This window comes from Ochotona princeps, chromosome 15 (assembly GCF_030435755.1).
Source record: "Ochotona princeps isolate mOchPri1 chromosome 15, mOchPri1.hap1, whole genome shotgun sequence".
NCBI lineage: Eukaryota > Metazoa > Chordata > Mammalia > Lagomorpha > Ochotonidae > Ochotona > Ochotona princeps.
Window position 1 is genome coordinate 29257329 of NC_080846.1, and position 19242 is coordinate 29276570.

General features: G+C 35.7%; 1 protein-coding gene across 5 annotated transcripts in view; it reads right to left on the reverse strand.

The window, feature by feature from the left end:
• Positions 1 to 2499: 2499 nt before the first annotated feature.
• KCNC2 (potassium voltage-gated channel subfamily C member 2) overlaps positions 2500 to 19242 on the reverse strand; it is a 165464-nt gene continuing 148721 nt past the window's right edge. Inside the window, exons 2-5 of one of the 5 annotated variants that reach the window (XM_012926344.2) lie at positions 12527 to 13454; positions 10236 to 10400; positions 10160 to 10170; positions 2500 to 3479 (exon numbers count right to left, since the gene is read on the reverse strand). In XM_012926344.2, the coding sequence (XP_012781798.2) occupies positions 3375 to 3479; positions 10160 to 10170; positions 10236 to 10400; positions 12527 to 13454 (1209 nt within the window). In that variant the 3' untranslated portion in view covers positions 2500 to 3374. Of the gene's footprint in view, positions 5497 to 9947; positions 10401 to 11998; positions 12103 to 12526; positions 13455 to 19242 lie in introns of those variants that run through there. The other 4 variants (XM_004583043.3, XM_004583042.2, XM_058673569.1 and 1 more) reach the window with 4 other exon arrangements.

The following is a 19242-nucleotide window of genomic DNA, read 5'->3' on the forward strand; positions in this document are numbered from 1 at the left end:
GGAGTCTGTCTTATGATTTATTGCAAAGATTAAATGAACATCTTCACTTTTCATTCATGACTTTCATTCTTTTTTTTTTTTTTAATCTGAGCTTGGAGTGAATTACCACTTAGGTAAAATGCATCCTTTCTCTTTCTTGAATTATCTTTCATTTCTACAGTGAAACTTGAATGCTGATATCATTGATTCATAAAATATTGCAGCATTTATATTTAGACAAATTCGCTTTTGTGATCTCGGATTCTTAACATTATCTAAATACTCATCCCTGAACAGTTTTAGACATAGAAAAGATTTTGCTGATGCATTGCGGGAAAAGTGTTGGATTTGTCAACCTTTTCTGTCTTCATCTTAGTCACTTCTTACTCCTGGATGGGTTCATAGATTTTTGTACGCTAAATTACCTCCATCTCCACAACATAAATGGAATTTCAGCTTTGTGGTATTGCCAAAACAGAGGACTCTCACCCAAAAGTGAGACAAACTCTTTAATAGGAGAGTATTTACAAGAGAATAGGTAAAATTTATACCATAAGGAACTACAGCAGAGAAAGCTATGACAAAAAATGGGAAGAACTGATTCTATCTCTATCATCCTTAACAGTGCTACCAATAAACTGAAGACAAAATAATTTTCTTTCATTACTGCTGTGGTGGTTAAATCAGAAACTGTAAGTGAAAATTCAGTATCAATCATAAAAGACCTTATAAATTCTGATCATCATAATATTTAGTAAGTTCACCAGGTTAGAGCTGTGAAAAATATCCAGGCAAAGAAATCAAGAGGAACCCCAAGCTGTAGACAGCTGCCTAGTTTCCCTTGTACTTGGGCAAGTGTTGACACTGGTGGGAGAAAACAGCCATTAGCTGATGGGCATTTTGGGTTTGGTTAATGCCAAATTTGTGTTAAGTATGCCAATATGCCAGCATGGTTGTGCATCCTATTTTTTTTAAGATAAGTGAGGAAGGTGAGAAATGTTGGGCCAGGACATGCCACCCTGACCTCCAGGCCTGACAGTACCTCCAGGAGGTACTGTCACAGTACCTCCCCACAAGGGTCTGAGCGGGGAGTGGTCCATGTCAGGCTGGGCCACAGCACCCACCAGAATATGAGAGAACCAGACCTGCAGACAGATTCTGTAGAGGACTTGTGAGCTCACCTCTGTGGGACCATGGCATCCACTCATTCATATGAAGAGCTGGGGGTAGTGACTTACCTAGCCGAGCTGCACCAGAGAATTCGCCTGGCAGGAACCTGCTTTATAGTCACAGGACCTGGGGCTGGGAGGAGGCCAGGCAGAAGCACCCGTAGGAACATGGCAAAGGTCAAGACTGAGAATAAACATGCCAAGCAGGGCTGCTATACCTGCCAGCATGTGTGTTATCTGGGGATGGGAGCAAACCTGGTAGGGGAACTTGGGGAACTCCCCTATTAGGCCATAGCTTCTACTGGGGAGCACAAGAGCCAGGCCCAGAGGTGCGGGCAGACCAGACCAGCAATACTGCAGCATTTGTGTCGGCCTGGTCTGGGTTCAAGCAGGGCTAGGCCAGGCTGCAGCATTCACTAGCATGCACAAGAGCCAGGACAACGATGTGTAGTCAGTGTCAGGACTGAACCTCTTCAATCACTGATGTGTGTGCAGAAGACAGCATGCTCAGAAGCACACAGGGGTATAACAACCAATTCTTCTGGGTCAGCAGAAGACATCAAGTGCCTCTGCCTCATTGGAGGAGAGAAAGCAGAACAGGTTGAACCATTCTTCTGGCCAAGGTTTACAACATGTTTTGGGGACTTTGATGCACTATGGTGGACCTGTCCAACCAACAGACCTTAGAAAAAAATTTTTCAACCCTTGTGAAATGAACGCAACAACATCTGAGAATTATCAAAACCACTCAGGTAACACTTTTGGAACACTGTTCCCCACATTAAGGTTTCTAAGGCATCCTCAAATGACTCTCCACGCATCCCCAGGTGCTGATGTAATTTGACAGAAATGAGTACCCCTCTTTCTCCTCCCCTGGGGACAGAGAAGAAAAAAAAAGTTAAAATATTTGTCCAACCCATTTACTCCAAACCTGACGGCCCCCACTCTGAATGGACATCCACATGGGTATGCATCCCTCTCAATATGTAAGCAATATTTAAAAAGAAAACAAAATTTAAAAAGAAACCAAGAGGAAGCAAAGGAAGAGGGAAACTGCTAGATATATGACATGGATTTTAACAGAAATGAGTGGTGTATGTTTTAAAATCCTTTCATTTCAAAGTCTTTACTATGCTTGAGTGTCTGATAAGGTTTTGTGAAACATAAAAATAGTAAAGGCTATTGAAAACCGCAGCACAAAGACAAACGCCAAGAAAAGAAGATGAATAATTTAATCAGATAGGATTCGACTTTATCCCCAGCTTTTTTGCCTTTTATTCTTCATTTCAGTTAATTACATTTCCATTGGTTTTCACCAAGGTTGTGCATGCACCTTGAAATGTTCACAAAAGGGTCACAATACAGGGATTTATAATTGGGATGTTTGTTATATTCAGAATCCCAGGGGAACTGATCGATTCTGGAAATAATTGATTATGCAAGATGAAAATTTCTTATATAGTTTTAACTACAACAGTTTTAAAGACAAATACAAGCTTCATTTGCACACAAAACTCACAAAATTGATTGAAGAATATCTCTTTTATGCAAAATATACACTTTAGGATATAATTTGATTAATATTCTACTACAGACTAACATTGTTCCTTGATCATTTAATAAAAAAATACTCTCATTGCCAGAATCTTATTTTTATAGTATTTATAATTGAGGTAACAATGACAAAAGACTTAAATTATAAATAATTTTGGTGAGTTCCTTACAAGTTGTAACAATTTTTCAGAACTGAACAAACACATGAATCAAAGTAGGTCAGTATTGATAACTAGACACTAAAAACCTTTGTAACGTAATTGACAAGTTGATAATCAGTGATTTATAAGAAAACAAGATAGCCAGTGTCCATGGATCCAACCAACAAAGTAAAATAAGAGAAATTAAGACAGACCTATGCTACATCACATCAATGCCCTGTATAAATCACAGCACAGCCTACTACAGGCCCATGGTTAGTAATTCAGATATCGGGCCTATCTGGAGCATCAGAGATGTTGGTCATGGATTTGGCCCCTCTCGATGTGAGATGGTCGAAGCTGTTGTGGACCCATGCACACCATGTTGGTATTTACAGTTGTTTCATAGACCTTGGCCAGACTTCAGGCAGGCCACTCATATGGAGAGCACCAAATGAGTTCCAGCCACAGTTCTTTTAAAAGTTTTAGGTGCTTTGTGAAGATGCGGCAACCTCTTCCAAGCACAATCTGGTCACATCGGGAGACACATTTGTAGCAGAAATCTCTTTCCAGTATGATCCTTGGTATGACTAAATTCCATTGTCCCTTTTTCAGCAGTCAAAAATCCATGAAAAATCTGTGCAACACTGCAGTCAATAACAGCAGCACCAGACAGTATATTAATTCCTTAACCGCAGACCTGTGTGTAATGATAACATCCTATATGTGGCATTATAAAAAAAGCACTATCTCTAAATATCATATAGGTGCATCCGGATAAATACATTGCTGTACAAGATTTGTGACATGCAGATCATGCACTAGAACATGGAGATGCCAAACAACACGTTTCATAGTCAATTATAAAAGTGACAGTTATCTTCCTAATAAAAAATAAACTTCAGAAATAGGAATTAGCCAATAATCTCGAGGATCCTGAATGACTTAGAAGTATTGTTTATCCCCCAGTCTAGATAAAGGCATTCTCTTCCCTTACATGCTTAACACTCCAGATGCACTGTTGCTGCTGCATTCATGGAGATGAATAAACAGACTTTTCCCTCACTCAGAAGAAGACTCTCTAGGGATTTCACTGAAGTGTAGTAATGAATGCTGGTTGCTAGGTAGTCAAAACTGATACTGCAGCAAGCAACCAAGTGTAATGGTGAAATTGCTGCTTAAATCGTGCTTACCAAAAAGATTCACAGTGCCAATTTAACATAGGTAGTCTGTAGGGTGTCTTTATTTATATACAATGGAGGGAGGCTGCTCCATTTAGGAAAGAAGGCAGGGGTGGGAGTAGGTTGAGACAACCCATTATTAAAATCACGAATATTTTAGCAAGGCATTTCTGTGCTTCATGGAGACAGATGGCATAGACAGTTAAGACAGGGAGCTAAGACAGACAGACAGAAACAACACACAAAACAAAGCACCTCATTAAACAGTGCCTAAAAAAAATCTGATTAATCTTTTGATTCAGAGATTTAAGGCTAGTAAAAAAATCTTCCTGGTTACACCCATGATCTTTCGTGTTTACATAAAATTAATAAATAAAGGAAGAGGATACAAAAAATGACATGGGAGCTTTGGATGGTATTTGGCACTTTGCCTCTGAAAATGATGACAAATTCTGGGGTTAAAAAAAAGTGACCCTAGTACCAAGCAGCAATTCCTGGCTAAGCAATGCAAGCCTGGCTGACAGTTACCTTTCTCTCATGTTTTGTGCCTTTCCCAAGTCATTAAGTAAGAGATCTGGCCTCAGCTTGCATGTAACCAGTAATGACAACCTCTTGGCAGTTATCTGTGTGCAAACAACCAGAAACATTCAGAACTCCAATGCAGCATTTATGAGGAAAAAAATAAATCAATGAATAAATTAAACTATGTGAAACAAATATTTCTCTCAAAGTACAAGAAAAACACTGTCAGAGAAACTTGCCCTTCCTGCCCCATCATTCAACATGCAGAACCGTGTACCAGCGCTTTCATATCAGCAGGATGGTTGGATGCAAGTACACACATCTCAAGCCTTCCACAGTCCCCGAGTTCTGCAACATTGCTTTCAGGTGATAGACAAGATGACCTACGCAAATGAGTAGACCACATTCACGTCGTATGCAATCAAGATAGGTTCCCAAACATCTTCAGAATGGTTTAGAGTCACAAGAAATGAAGTTCCAATGAAGTGGTTGTCATTTGGATGTTAAATACATCTCCCTGAAGATATGTTTACTTATTAGTGTACTGGCCAACATATGACACTATCCATCTTTGTATCACAAAAGGAGATTAGGGCAATAAACATGAAGAAGTAGTAGCACTGCTTTAGATCATCTTTAAAGCCAGGGTAAGATCTGTTAGCTACCCAAGTGGCATTTCTGACTTCAAATAGTTGTATCATGCAGGACTTATACTATTTTAATGGAGCCTGGAGTAACTCTACTTTTAATTATTTCCATGATGGGATCAACCATACTTGAATGAATACAATTGAGCTGAATGATGCTGCTTGGTTTACAAGATAGATGGAATGGGAGATCGAGAACGCCTCAGCGGACAGGGAGAGTTGTAGGGTGATGTAACTGGAGAGAGCCTCAGAGCATTGCCTGCCAAGCCCGCTATGTTGTTTAAGCTTCGGGATTTTTCATATCCTTTCATGAAAAAATGCACAGATGTCAGTTGAAATCAACCAGAAAATAGACAAAAACAAACAATAGTATGCATTGTAATCAAAACTGCCACTTTGAGGTCGAAGCAGAATCTGTTTACAAAGAATTCAATATTTAAATAATATATAATTTAAAAAAAGAATATCACTCTAGCTGTCACAAATTATATTTTTAATACTTCAAAATATAGTCCATTCCAGATTTAGCAATTTTGGCATAAAAGCTTCCAAAACTCTTACAATTAGGCAGAAAAAAATTAAGTAAGATATAAACCTGACCAATATTTTTAAATTTCATAATCTGTTCCTGAAAAGAAGAAATAAATTGGGTGTTATTCTTTTTTAAATTTAGTAAAGCATGCTAAACTTTAAGTAAACAACTCTTTTTTTTCTTGAATATTTAATCTTCCAGCTTTACAAGTGTAAAAGAATGATTCTTGAATAATGCCAAAGCAGGTCATTATTCAGGTGATGCACACTGTTATGCTCATTTCTAATACCTTGAATAAAAAAATCAAAGAATAACAACAACAAAAGAATGCAATATATATTAAATCATGGTTCAGGAAAATGAACTCTGAATTTTAGTGCATGATGCTTTCAACTAAGTTCTCTATAACCTTCTTCTTCCAGAAATGAGAAAAATGTTATCTTAATAAAACTTTTATTTCCATCACTTTGCATTGTATTCTTCCATTCACGATACACTGAACTTATAGGTTAAAATATTCTTTTACAAACACTAGCCCAATAGTTTCATTTAACTACCCAGTAAGGTAAATACCTAGTAACGTCATCTTGGTTGAGGATTCATATATTGTAATTTGCTTTTGATTACAAGAAATTAGAGGCAGTTAATTAGGGTGGGGGATTAATTTTAAAGTGAAATGTCTTAAAAGCAGATAATCATGTGGAACAATAATCATATTATACCACTGTAGAAATGAAATACTCTACAGCCCATTGAAGAACTGTAAAAGAACAGGAAAATATAAATCTTTTTGGAAAATCAATGTTGAACAAGTAGGCTCCAATGTACATATGTAATCCTTGGACCAGGATTGGCCCTCAGAGGACCTCAAGGAGGACTGTAGAAGGCAGAAAGTGGATCTTCTCTTATTTCTCATGTTCCTTCCAGCCACTTCTTTAATTTTATCTTTTCTTAGAACTTTCAGGAAAGAAGTTATTGTCATTCCTCCCTGCTTTAACTGCAGAGAACTAACTTAGCTGATTATCTGATTTACGATGGGGCAAGACAGATAAGGACATGCATTGAAGAAATAGCTCTATTACAGGGTAAACTGGATTGTACAGGGAAGGGGAGTAACAACTCCTCCCCACAGACAACATTCATTTTCAGAAACATTGTTGTCTTTGAGATTGCGTAGATGAAAATTTATGTTGCTTATTAATTATGATAAAGTGCTCCAGAATATAACTCTGCTAACTAAAAGATTATCTAATAAAAAGAGAATTTTTCCCAATGTTAATTTTCTGAAGTGTAAAAGGATAGAGTTCATTCTATACTGATAGATGATGCACAACTAACAGGAGGATGTCTTAAATAATTTTTTTAAATTGAAGGTAATTTATCGTTACATAAGGACTTTAATGTGCCTGAAGGGTTAGTAATTACTGCTCTTCTGTAAAGAATCTGAAATTGCACCTTAAGGAATTGTGCAAAAATTAATTTGTCCTAGGCAGTAGAAGTTGACTGTGTAACATGAAAATGTAAATTAGACTTTAAACATTGATTGACTTTGATTAAAGGCAAACTAGTGAATATGCATGAACCAAAGGGGCTGTTAATATCTATAAATCATCATGGTGTCAACTTATAACCTTCTACCCTGCAATCTCCAGGCTTGTTATAAAATTTCCAGAAAGCTAAATATCTATTTGGCAGTTTTGTAATAATTATATCAGTAATATGTATTTCTTGATTAGAATTCTAAATGTTATTCTTTCTCTAAATACTAGTTCATATAAAAATTCTCCATTCTGTTTATGTCTGCTTATGTTTAATGTCTATAATTTCTGTGTTGATTTAAAAAGGTGTACTTCTTAAATTAGGAAGAAGTATTGCACTAGTAAAATTATGTTTTCCTTGTTTCTTTATCTTAAATGTTCACTTCTAATAGAAATTTTAATAAAATGTTTTGCTTAGCCAACATTTACTTGAGTGGCTGGAAATATAGTTACTTAGCATAAACAATACTGAATCTAATTTGAATTAACAGTGCAATATATAACATAAATTTTATTCAGAGCTTAAGAACATGTAATTATTTCACAGAGTACTGAAGATATCTTTCATGATCTAGCCATGATATGTTTTAGTTTTTTACATGTTCTCCTTAACACAAATGTAAAAATAAAAACATTGGTTCTGAATATCAGAAGTTACTCATCTAGGGAACCCTTAAGTTTTCATGTATGTCAAACCAAATTCTTATTTTAAGTAAAATAAGAACTAAAGGGGAACTTAGCAATTTATTTATGTGAGGGAGAATATTTAGAATCCTCACATGAAGTTGTTAGAGAAACAACTAGAAAAGTAAGTGAAAGGACCATCTAGAAAACAGATGTCAAAGTAGAATTAAGAGAACTCTTTTACCAAAATAGCTGGAAACAGAGGGAAAAGTGGATGAATTCTAGCTAGTCGGGATGACACACTAAAATTATTTTAAAAAGTTTACATAAAATGTTACCAGAGTAAACATAAATACAGCAAGAATGAAAAGGAGTTGATACTTGGAAAAATGATAAAGAACTGAAGGTTTATGGAAACGTTTTTAAGACTTTTTTTTTCATCAATGAAGGATGTTTGTTTTTGTGAAGTAATAGTGAATATATAGCTTGTATCAATACTAAATACCGTATTAATTGCTTTGCTTGTAAAAGTCTGTGATTTTAGAGTAAACTTTTATAATGACACAGTGACTTATTGGCAAAGCTCTTCCTCATCCATGATTTCCTTTGATGGTGTAAAATTCAAAATTCAAAACACAGAAACAAAATGCTCTAATGAGTATCTTAGCCACATAATCTTGCTAAATATATTTAGCAATTGCATATTACATTTCATTCGACAATGCTAAAAACAACTGGAAACTTAAACACATACATATATATGTATGTTATATATAGTAAATTAAGAGATGCAATGCAATTAGAACAGTATGTTCTAGATAAGGTGTTAACGTGTACACATGTATTTTTCTCCATAGGGTATCACTATCTTCACAAAATATTTTAAATGTGTCCTACTGCATATGTAAACATGTAAATGTAAGATAGGAAATAAATAATTGCAGATAGTTCAAACAGGCGATAGTGCAAGCAACAGATGCTAACAGCCAAAAGAATTAGAATGCAGAGGCATTAAAAATGGTACTTATGAAAGATTTTTTTGCTCTCTCTTAAGTTTCAAATGCATAGAATCAGAGAACAATTTAAAGTGATAAGGAAAATTGAAATAAAAATTTGTCATGTGATGAAATGTCTCAAAGAAAGGAGGCATCATAAATACATTTTTGGCTTACAATAGTAAAGATTCAGATAGAAATTATAACGAATAAAAAATAAGCAAAGTTTTACAATGCAATTGCATTAATGTGAAAGTTTTAAAATGCAGTTGCATTAATGTGAAAGTTCAGGAGTGGCTTCTCACTTGAACTGGGCCAATTGACATAAGGAATCATTATAATTCTTTTCTTATTCTGTGAACAAAGGAGACAAATAACTAAGCTATTAAAGCCTCTCAAATTGTTCAAGAAGGAAATAAGCAAAGAACAGATAAACTTTTAAGCAAAAAATGTGTTATAATGATCACAAAGCTATGCTTAAAGAAAAGATGAAGATTTCAATTTTCTTGGTGTCTGTAGAGTTTGCCAAAAAAGAGAAACTAGTTAAGGAATCCTTATAGATATTAGCAAAACTGAGGAGAAAGGATCCAAGAAATAAAGTGGAACTTTAAAATTTGGGTTTTTTTTTTCCTTAACAAAGACACCTGGCCAACAATTTCAATTCATTCAACAAATACTGAACAAACACTTGTTAATTTGTATGTGTCTGGCAATATGCAGTGTCTGTTGAAAAATGCTAACAAACTTAAAATCATTTTTATTCGTCCCGAAGACAACTTGCCAATGTGCATTTTGTAAGTAAATACATAACACTTTCAGCAGTTAACTATACTGTTCCGTGCAGCTGAAAATCTTGTTCTTTCACAATTTTGAGGTACTCAAATAAACCACTGGCAAAAATTGTCCAAGTATAGGATATCAGAGTTAATCAGACTACTATGTTTCATGTTTTATTTTGAAAAACTTATAATTATTTTATAGTCATCAATTAGCAATAACACATACGCACAGAGTCAATTAGTGAGTTGTGAGTTGCAGTAAAAATAATTTTAAAGATAGATGAATGCATTACATTAAATAATTGGCTGAGTGATAATATTTACATATGCCATTACAATGATGTCCATAGACAAATGACAAGTAAAAAGAAGGATATAGTGCATTTAAGAAACGACAATCAAATAGACTGTTACGTATTCTTAAATATTTATAATGAAAAGATGTGATGGAGAGAGAAAAAGAACTTACATGCAAGTTTTGAGAAAATGACGAATGAGCATAATACAACACTCCATGTATTGCAAGCACTTAGTTGCTAAGTCACCTGTGACGGTCCGGTCCGATGCATGCCTACCTTTCCTGATCCCTCCATCAGAAGCACACGTGTAATCACCTGTCGTCAGTAGGAAACATGTTTCCCCTCTTCTGTTTTTGTCTCTGGTACTAGAGCGTCTGATGGAGAGCCTTTCTGGGGGCGATAGTGGCGGCTCACTTCCTGTACTGTCGTCACCTGATAACACTGGTCACAGCACCATGCCCATGGACAGACAGTGATGGATGAGGAAATGAGACAGCACAAAGAGTTTACACTGAATGCCATAATCCAATCACTCAGTATACAGAACATAATAATAAACATCACAGTAAGAAAAGGAATTCCCGTCACTCACCACAAAAAAAATTGATGTATTGATATGAAATGGAAATGTATTGAAAAAGGAATATTCATTGGGAAATTTTAATTCTTGCATTTTTTTCTCTTTTAAGAAATCAGCTTTCACACAAATGAAATGAACACAAAAGAACTGTGATATTGAAGTAGCACAGAAGTTAGCGTTATGTGCTACTTAAGAATTTGCTACTAAAATAATGCTTACATAATTTTAGCTACTCTGTCTAGAAGTTGTAAAAGTGAAGACTTCTTAAGGCAAAAGTAAGTTAAATGTGTTTTCGCAAGTTTTTAAGAGACATACTTCTATTCGTCTCTGCTTACAGTTTTCCTTAAAAAAAAAAATAATGAAAACAACGCCAAAGGACAGAAATTTTTACCCATGTATTCATTTTTATGGTAAAATACTTTTGAGCACATGATGAAACAAGATCAGTGTCTCCAAATGCCCTTGGAATGACTATCTGCTTCCTTCTGTGTGCTTGCCAAAGAACTTCACATCCTGTCAGCCTCAACACTAGCTTGTCATTACAGCATTTACCCAGGATCAGAATGCCCTCCTTTTCATGTGCTTCTTCAGAGCTCTGCACAGATAATTTGGAAAATCTGATAAAATTCCAAGTTGTCTAAAATACACTTGCTGGACTTCAAATATAAAAGTGATCTTCAAAAAATTCATAAAAATGTATATTAGGAAAAATCTATACATGGATTCAAAAATTTTTAACCAAAATAAGCTTTTAATTTCATTTCCCATGATTGTTAAAAGTTCCCTTGTGTATTGACACAAGTCATGGGCAATCTACATAGGGACTATGAATGCAATTTTTTAAAAAATTACTTCTAAGCACATTTTTTCCATTAACTTACTAAAACACTTCCTTTTGTTATTTGCTTGCTTGTTTGCTAATCAGTGTCATTTTTAAACAATTCAAACTAATTCACATGATCTCACCATAAATCTTTGTTGTGTAAGAGAAAGATCATGTGTGTCTAAGGGGCAAGGACTAAATATACCTTCAATTTCATAACTGGGTAAAAGCTAATCACACTGTTAAAAACAAAACCATTTCATCTGCATGAAACATACTAGAAATGATCCTGCTATCAATTTGGAAAACTGAATATCAATTTACAATCAATCCCACAGTAATAGAAGGAAGCAGGGATTCAATCAATCTCAAGCAGTAAATTATTCAAAATTTAGTTCTCTGTGAAGAGACAGAGCTCAATAAATAATGCACAGAAAGGAAAATACACAGAGAAATTCAACTTGGCCAAAGCAGATCACCTATCCCCTAATAAAGACTTGTTTTTGTTATCTTCCTCTGGTCTCAGAAAAGTGGCAATATTGCAGAACCTATTATCAGAACAATGCAAATTCAATCAGCACTATAGAATATTATTAGGGAAGAGCTTTTTATCAAAATCATTATCTTTCATATCACCTCTTTTGTATTGACGCTTTGGAAATGTAAGCATCCATTCTTCTTAAATAACTGTTTTTTGTGAATTAGGCTGAGATGCATGGTACTATGTGGCAGATATAAAACTGAGACAAATACACCAAGCCAAACAATATGGTGAGATCAACATTTTGAGGGTGAAGGATGGAAAATGACCAATTTCATACCACCACATCATGCAAGGAAACAAAGAAACATTGGCACAAAAGTAACAAACAGGCAAAAGAAAATATTGGCACCATCAGCAAAAGGCATTCCCACTAAAGCAGGAAAACTCTATAGACCAGCTATACAGACTTCTATATTTGGGGTTGATTTAATAACAACAAAAAAAAAAAAAAGAAAGAAAAAAGACTGTTCTAGCTACCTAAAAGCATGGCACAAACACACATTTTGTGAAGGAATAGGAATGAAAATTCATGAGCATTTGATGAAAATGACTACCTTCTGCCTAGGGGACATACTGGTCTATAAAGTATTTAATGGCATGCATTGGAGATTGTGCCTTACCTGATCTGTTATGCTCCAGGAGTCGACTGTCTTTGCCCAGACAGGTGTCACCCTGTGTGCTATTGCAGGCCATGTTCAATTCTGTCTTGCCAAATATAGGCGAGCTTGCCTGAGGAGCAGGTGGGATGTGCTTCTTTCTCTTCCTTGGTAGTTTCTGCTTTGCCATTGCCAAAGAGTAGTACATTCCAAAATTGTTGACAATGACTGGCACTGGCATGGCTATTGTCAGCACTCCAGCGAGAGCACACAGGGCTCCCACCAGCATCCCTGACCATGTCTGGGGATACATGTCTCCATAGCCCAGAGTAGTCATAGTGACCACAGCCCACCAGAAACCAATAGGAATGTTTTTGAATTGCGTGTGTTCACTAGCTGATGGGTCATTAGGTTGAGCTCCTACTCTCTCGGCATAATAGATCATGGTAGCAAATATCAAAACTCCTAGAGCCAGGAAGATTATCAGCAGCAAAAACTCATTCGTACTAGCTCGAAGAGTGTGTCCGAGCACCCTCAGACCCACAAAATGGCGAGTGAGCTTGAATATTCTTAGAATCCTCACAAACCTGACCACTCTGAGGAAGCCGAGCACGTCTTTAGCAGCTTTGGATGACAGCCCGCTGAGTCCCACCTCCAGGTAGAATGGTAGGATGGCCACAAAGTCAATGATATTCAAAAGATTTTTGATGAATTCAAGTTTATTGGGTGAAAAAACAATACGGACTAAAAATTCAAAAGTAAACCAGATCACACACACTCCTTCTACATATGTCAAGGCAGGATCCGTTTCAATTTCATACTGGAGAATGACACTTGAGCCATTGATGACTGGTTCTGTCTTGTTCTTAACAATATTGAAAGCTTCATGTGTCTCCAGGCAAAAGGTTGTGATTGAGACAAGGATGAAGAATAAAGAGGCAAAGGCAATAAACTGTAGAAGAAAAGGAAATAATAACATAACATATAATAATAATAATAATAATAATAATAAAAAAACTGTTATTTGAAACACGTTGACCCAACTCTAAGAACATCAATCACTACAAATGAAAAAGAACAACTCCTATCTGGAAATTTCACATTGGATCTTACTCAAGTATAAAAAAAATCATGTGTGTAACACTAATTAGATTGTATACACAGTGTGATTTGAGCCCTAGTTGCAATTTATATAAATCCCAGTTTTACATCATATTGAAACAAATTTTTAAGTCATATATATATACATGAAATCAAAACCTGTGAAGAGAGCATAAAAATCATTTCAAAAGTATTTAAGTGACAATAGACTGAAAAACTAGGTAACTACTCCACACAATGCTTTTGATTCTAGAAAACTTTATGTATTATATCAAATTCTCCATCAATAAAATAAGTTATCTCACACACTGATAGAGATTATCAAACCATTCAAACTTAACTGTGTGAGTTTCTTTAAGATTTATTTTTATTTGACAGACAGATTGACAAAGAGAAGAAGAAACAGAAAGAGAGAATGCTTCCATGTGCTGGTTCACTCCCCCTAATGGTCACAAAAGCTGCAGCTGGACCAGTCTGAAGCCAGGAGCCTGGAGCAACTTCCAGTTCTTCCAGCTGGAGTACAGGGCTCCAAGAGCCTATGCCATCCTCTTCTGCTTTCCCAGGAACATTAGCAGACTGCTATATCAGAAGTGGAGCAGCCAGATTTGAACCAATGCCCGTATGAGATCCAGCAGCACAGGCAGAAGCTTAATGCACTATGCCATAGCACTGGCCCCTGTAGGCATTTTTCACTTATAAACAAAATATTCAGTGTATCATGAAGTATTAAAGTGGAATATTTTTAAATTTAATTATCAATTTAAGTTAGAGATTTATCCAAAAGGAAAAAAATCTAGGAAGGAAAAGAGACAATAGGACAGGAAAGAAAAACATTGATTAATAAACAAATTTAATTTTCTTCACCTATTTAAAAGAAGTTCAAATCTTTTAAAAACATATTAGAATTGTAGTTTAATTCAACTAACTTCATTCCTTCAGTTAATAATATATGAATACACGCACCTACCTTTCATTTATAGTTTTAATTTGCAATACATTATCTTTTAAACATTTACATAACTATTTTATATTAACCTACCATGCAATTTTATAGTTCAAAAATTTCAGGTACAGAGATGCTAGACCATGTTTTAAAATTTCTATTATCAAAGTATGACACTAACCTGCCAAGTTAAGCTCCCAGTTCTTCTCCCTTAACTTACCAATTTCTGGAATGTACAATAAAAGTAGATTGAAAACATTTTTTCAGGCTGGTAACATGTATTTACTATTAAAGACCTTAAAATTTGTGACCCAGAACTTTTCAGTGTAGAGGGTTGTTACAGTCGGAACCAGAAGGTTTAGGAAGAACTGACCACTTTCCTAGTGCTCTCCGACAATGCTAGCAGGTCTGACTTACTAAGTCAACGTTAGCATCCTGTTCATTGATCATCTAAATAAAATAACTAGTCAGGTGCAGGAGGATGTCAGTGAAACAGAGAAGCCCTTATTTGAAAATAACAGGGTATACCAAAAACCCAAAGTTGTCCGCTTTCATCTGTTTCTTCAGCATGGCCCTGAGGGAGAAGAGCCAAGCTCAACAACAGATCAAAGCCACTTCCTTTCCCATCTGGTTGATTTCAAGCCAAGGCATCTCAGTCATATCACACCACAAGGAAAGTCATTCTCATGGCACTGACTTGCTTTCCTGCGCACCTCTTCCCATTGCTTTCCATTGTGACATTACCATCAGCTTTTGCAGACATATTTTAAAGCATTAAGATGGTTTTAATCATGCTTCACCTTGTGCAAATAAACACACAATCATTTTTAATGAACTATTTCAGGTTACACAATCAGTAAGAATCTGTAAAATTCTGGAAGAACAAAATATATGCTGCATAAACAATCCCTTAATCTAATTCTGGTGTAATGTATACACTGAGAGTTACATTTGTTTCTGATTCTACCTAAAACTAGTCATTACATCCTTGATTATATGAACAGAAACATCCCTTCCACCCTTCACTCACATTCGCAAAACATGCATCATCTTCAGAATTTCAGGCTAACTATTAAAAGTATGCATATATGATTCTATCTATGAGGCAACTGGAAAGTTTAAGAGAATAAAATAAGTGTAATTATATTCTTCTAATGTTCCTCAGTCTTGGTCATCAGTCTTTCGGTCAAAATTGCCACCTCGAACTCTATCATTATTCATGGAATAGTCAGCTAATTGAGACTTCTCAATATCTTTGTTTTTTCCAGAGTATCCTTAGTGCGTCTGTCCACCCTCATGCAACAAAATGTTCTTTGGTACACTTTGATGTTTATTGACATAGAGCACTGGAACCTTTCCCATCAGATACTTTCTTACCCTGTACTCATCCATTCTTTCATTCAACAAATACACACTAAGTACTTCCCTATTGCAGCCCACAGTTCGTGACAACAGCTAACAAAACACAATCTTGTCTTTGAGGAACTTGTGAGTTGTTCTAGGTATGCATATATAAGCTTAATCACAAAACTGTAATTTCAATTGTGGTAGATGCAGTGAAGACAAACACAGGATTCTTTGAAAGGATCAAAAAGAGGATGAGCTTAAATTGGGAGATCATTAAAAACTGCTGACAAAAAAATTTCAATGACTGGAATGTGTGAGCAATTATCCTAATCCTCAATTGGGAGTTCAACTGAAATAAATGGGCTTTTTTGATCCCCTATTTTTAATTGATTTCTGAACTCTAACATCACAAAGGCAGCAGGTTTTACAAATATATTTCTGTTGCACCAATCACAATATGCAAACCCAAATTCAGCCCCACAGTTTGGAGATAATATAAAAATAAAAATCACATATATTAAAATGATTTTCAAATTAAACTACTAGGAAAATGTCAGAAATCATTCTGTACATTTTAGCATACTTTTGAAAATACATACATTAACTCAATATGAACTATTGCAGCCTAATGCTTGTGCTCATTAGATGAGTTGTTATGTTCTCAGCAAAAGGTCAACAGCGTCTTTAGACACTACATTATTGTGCCTGGAATAAAAGGAACATGAATCGTCTTGTACTTGAAAATCACTTACATTACCCACATATCATCCTAGGAGTATAAGTATAAAGATTACATTCACTGGAACATACCTGGGAAGCTAACTCCAATCAGAATTCCTTATCCCAGTGTAGACCTCAGGCACCAAGCCTCTCGTGTGAATGTGAGTAATTTGTAGTTAGCTGCTTAGAAGAGTTTTACACATACAGAATTTTTAAAATAATGATTCTAGAGCGTTTTTAACACATTGTTACTATGCACAAGTTATCAAATGAGTTGGAGCAGGTTTCAAATACAAGCATTTTTAGAGTCTTACAAATATCTTAATAATAGCAGTTCATTATATCCAAATGTGTATGTGGGGGGTGGGTGGGTGTGGGGGGTGTATTCATTTAATCCTGGCTTCTAGACTAATATTCATGAGCAAATATATTTCTGGAATGTCTGGAAACACACAATCTTAAGACCAAAACTTTAGAAACCAAAATATATGTGTGCAATTTTCAGTGGTGTGATAGTGCTCTTTAAAGCTTCACATCAGGATTTTGTGTATGCCTGGGTTTTTGTTTGTTTTTGCTATGTCTACAGCTCTGGGTATCTTTGGTTGGTCAGTACTTTGCCTGTCTGCTGCAGTGTGATATTACTACAATAGGAAAAAAAAAAGAGCATAAAACAAAGATACAAACTTTCACATTCTAAGGAGGAGACAACATTCTCAGAGATAATCATTTTGCTAGGAAAAAAAAAAAAACACAGCTAGATAAGCCATTTATTTACTTTGTAAAAACCAAAGACATTAATTATAATATAGAATGAGAGACTTCTAAAAGAAAACAGAACAATGCTTCAAAATTACATGAATGGAATCAACCTGAGAGTGGGCAAGAAGAATTCAGAGTCTTCAAAGAATGAGAAAGGGAAAGTCTCCAACGGTAAGGGAGCAAGAGTTCATGATATGAAGTCAAGCAAGTGAGAAATGCTTCCGCAGGTGTGTGGGCGATAGTTCAGGACAGTGATGAAGAATATGTTAACACAATGCTTTCCTTGTTGTGCTTCCAACAAAATCTTGTACAAAAACCTCTTAACAATGATGTTGTTTTAAATAAAGAAGATAGTAGACCAAGGCAAAAATACAGACTGTTCAGCATGGAAGGACAAGTACACACACATTTCAAAAAAGCAAAAAAATAGTAAACTTTGGTGAAAAGTAATCAGAAGAAATTTAGCATATTGGAAAATGCTTGAAGACATTGGCCGGGTACACAGCTTTCCATGGAATGAAAGAAACAGATTATCAGAAATTTAGTATGAGAATCAAATGTGTAGAGTGACCTAGGAACCGAATTATCCACTTGCATTGCATTGTCAAAGCCTTGATGCATTTTACTGAAGTCGAAGTTTAAGCTCTTTGGTTACAGAACGTGTCTTGTTTTCTGCCTTACTAAATAGAGCCGAAATGAGTACATATGAAGTTAGATTGAATATTAATAAGAAGCTGAAAAGGAAAGAAATGGGAGGAAGGGGTATTTTATTTATTTATCTTTCCTCTTCGCTTAGCTGAGAACTTTTTAAAGATTGGAATGATGTCATGCTCAATTTTCTTTAAATCTCCTGCACCCACACAGATTTTCTACTTAGTATGTCAGGAAAGATGAATAGCAGGATGAAAAAAAAATAATGGAAAAAAATAAGAAAAGAAATAGGCCAACCATATTACCAAAGGAATTTAAATGGCATGATTGAAAGAGAGATAAAGATTAAACAATAGAGTCTGAATATTGAAGTAAAACAGCAGAGGCACGTTAAGCTGATGCATTGATCCAGACAGTCAGGAGTACCCTCCATTCCTTACATTCGTGCAGCTTGTATCTCAGAGAGGACTTAGGGGAGACAATTATGGCCTTCCTTTTCCCCTGTGAAAAGACAACAAAATCTTACTGGCATACATAAATATAAAATTAGACATGCTTAATATATCAGAAGTTAGCTCTCCAGAGAAGGTATTTTATACTGACTAAATTCCTAGAACATACAGCATCATATCAGGGAGTTTCCAAACGGAAACATCTTGTTAGAATTTTGTTTTGTGGGACTAATAAATTGGAACTTTTCTCTTTAAGTGCCTGTTTTGGCTTCAGACAGTGCCTGGTATTTTCATTTCCCCAAACTAACATCTTACCTACCTGTTAACCACTGTGGGGAAGACGTCTTTAGAATGTAGGCTCTATACGGAGGGAATGACATCAATCTATCTCAAAGCAAAGGTTTAGGGGCACAAGAGTTTATGCCCTGCTTGCAATGCCAGCATCCCATGTGAGCATCAGAACAAGACCCAACTGCTCCACTTCCAATCCAGCACCTTTCTCATGTATCTGGGGAAACAGTGGAAGGTGTTTTGAGCACTTGAGACCCTGCATCCCATGGAAGAGACCTGGTTGGAATTTCAGGCTCCTGGTTTTATCAGTCTAGTCCAACCTTGGATGTTGTGACCACTGGATGGAAGACATCTCTCTTTTTCTCTCTTTCTCCCTTACCTTACTCTCTTTCTGTATCTCTGCCTTTAAAATAAATAAATGAATAAATACATTAATCTTTATTTCTTAAAAAAGCAAACATCCAAGTAGCTCAAGG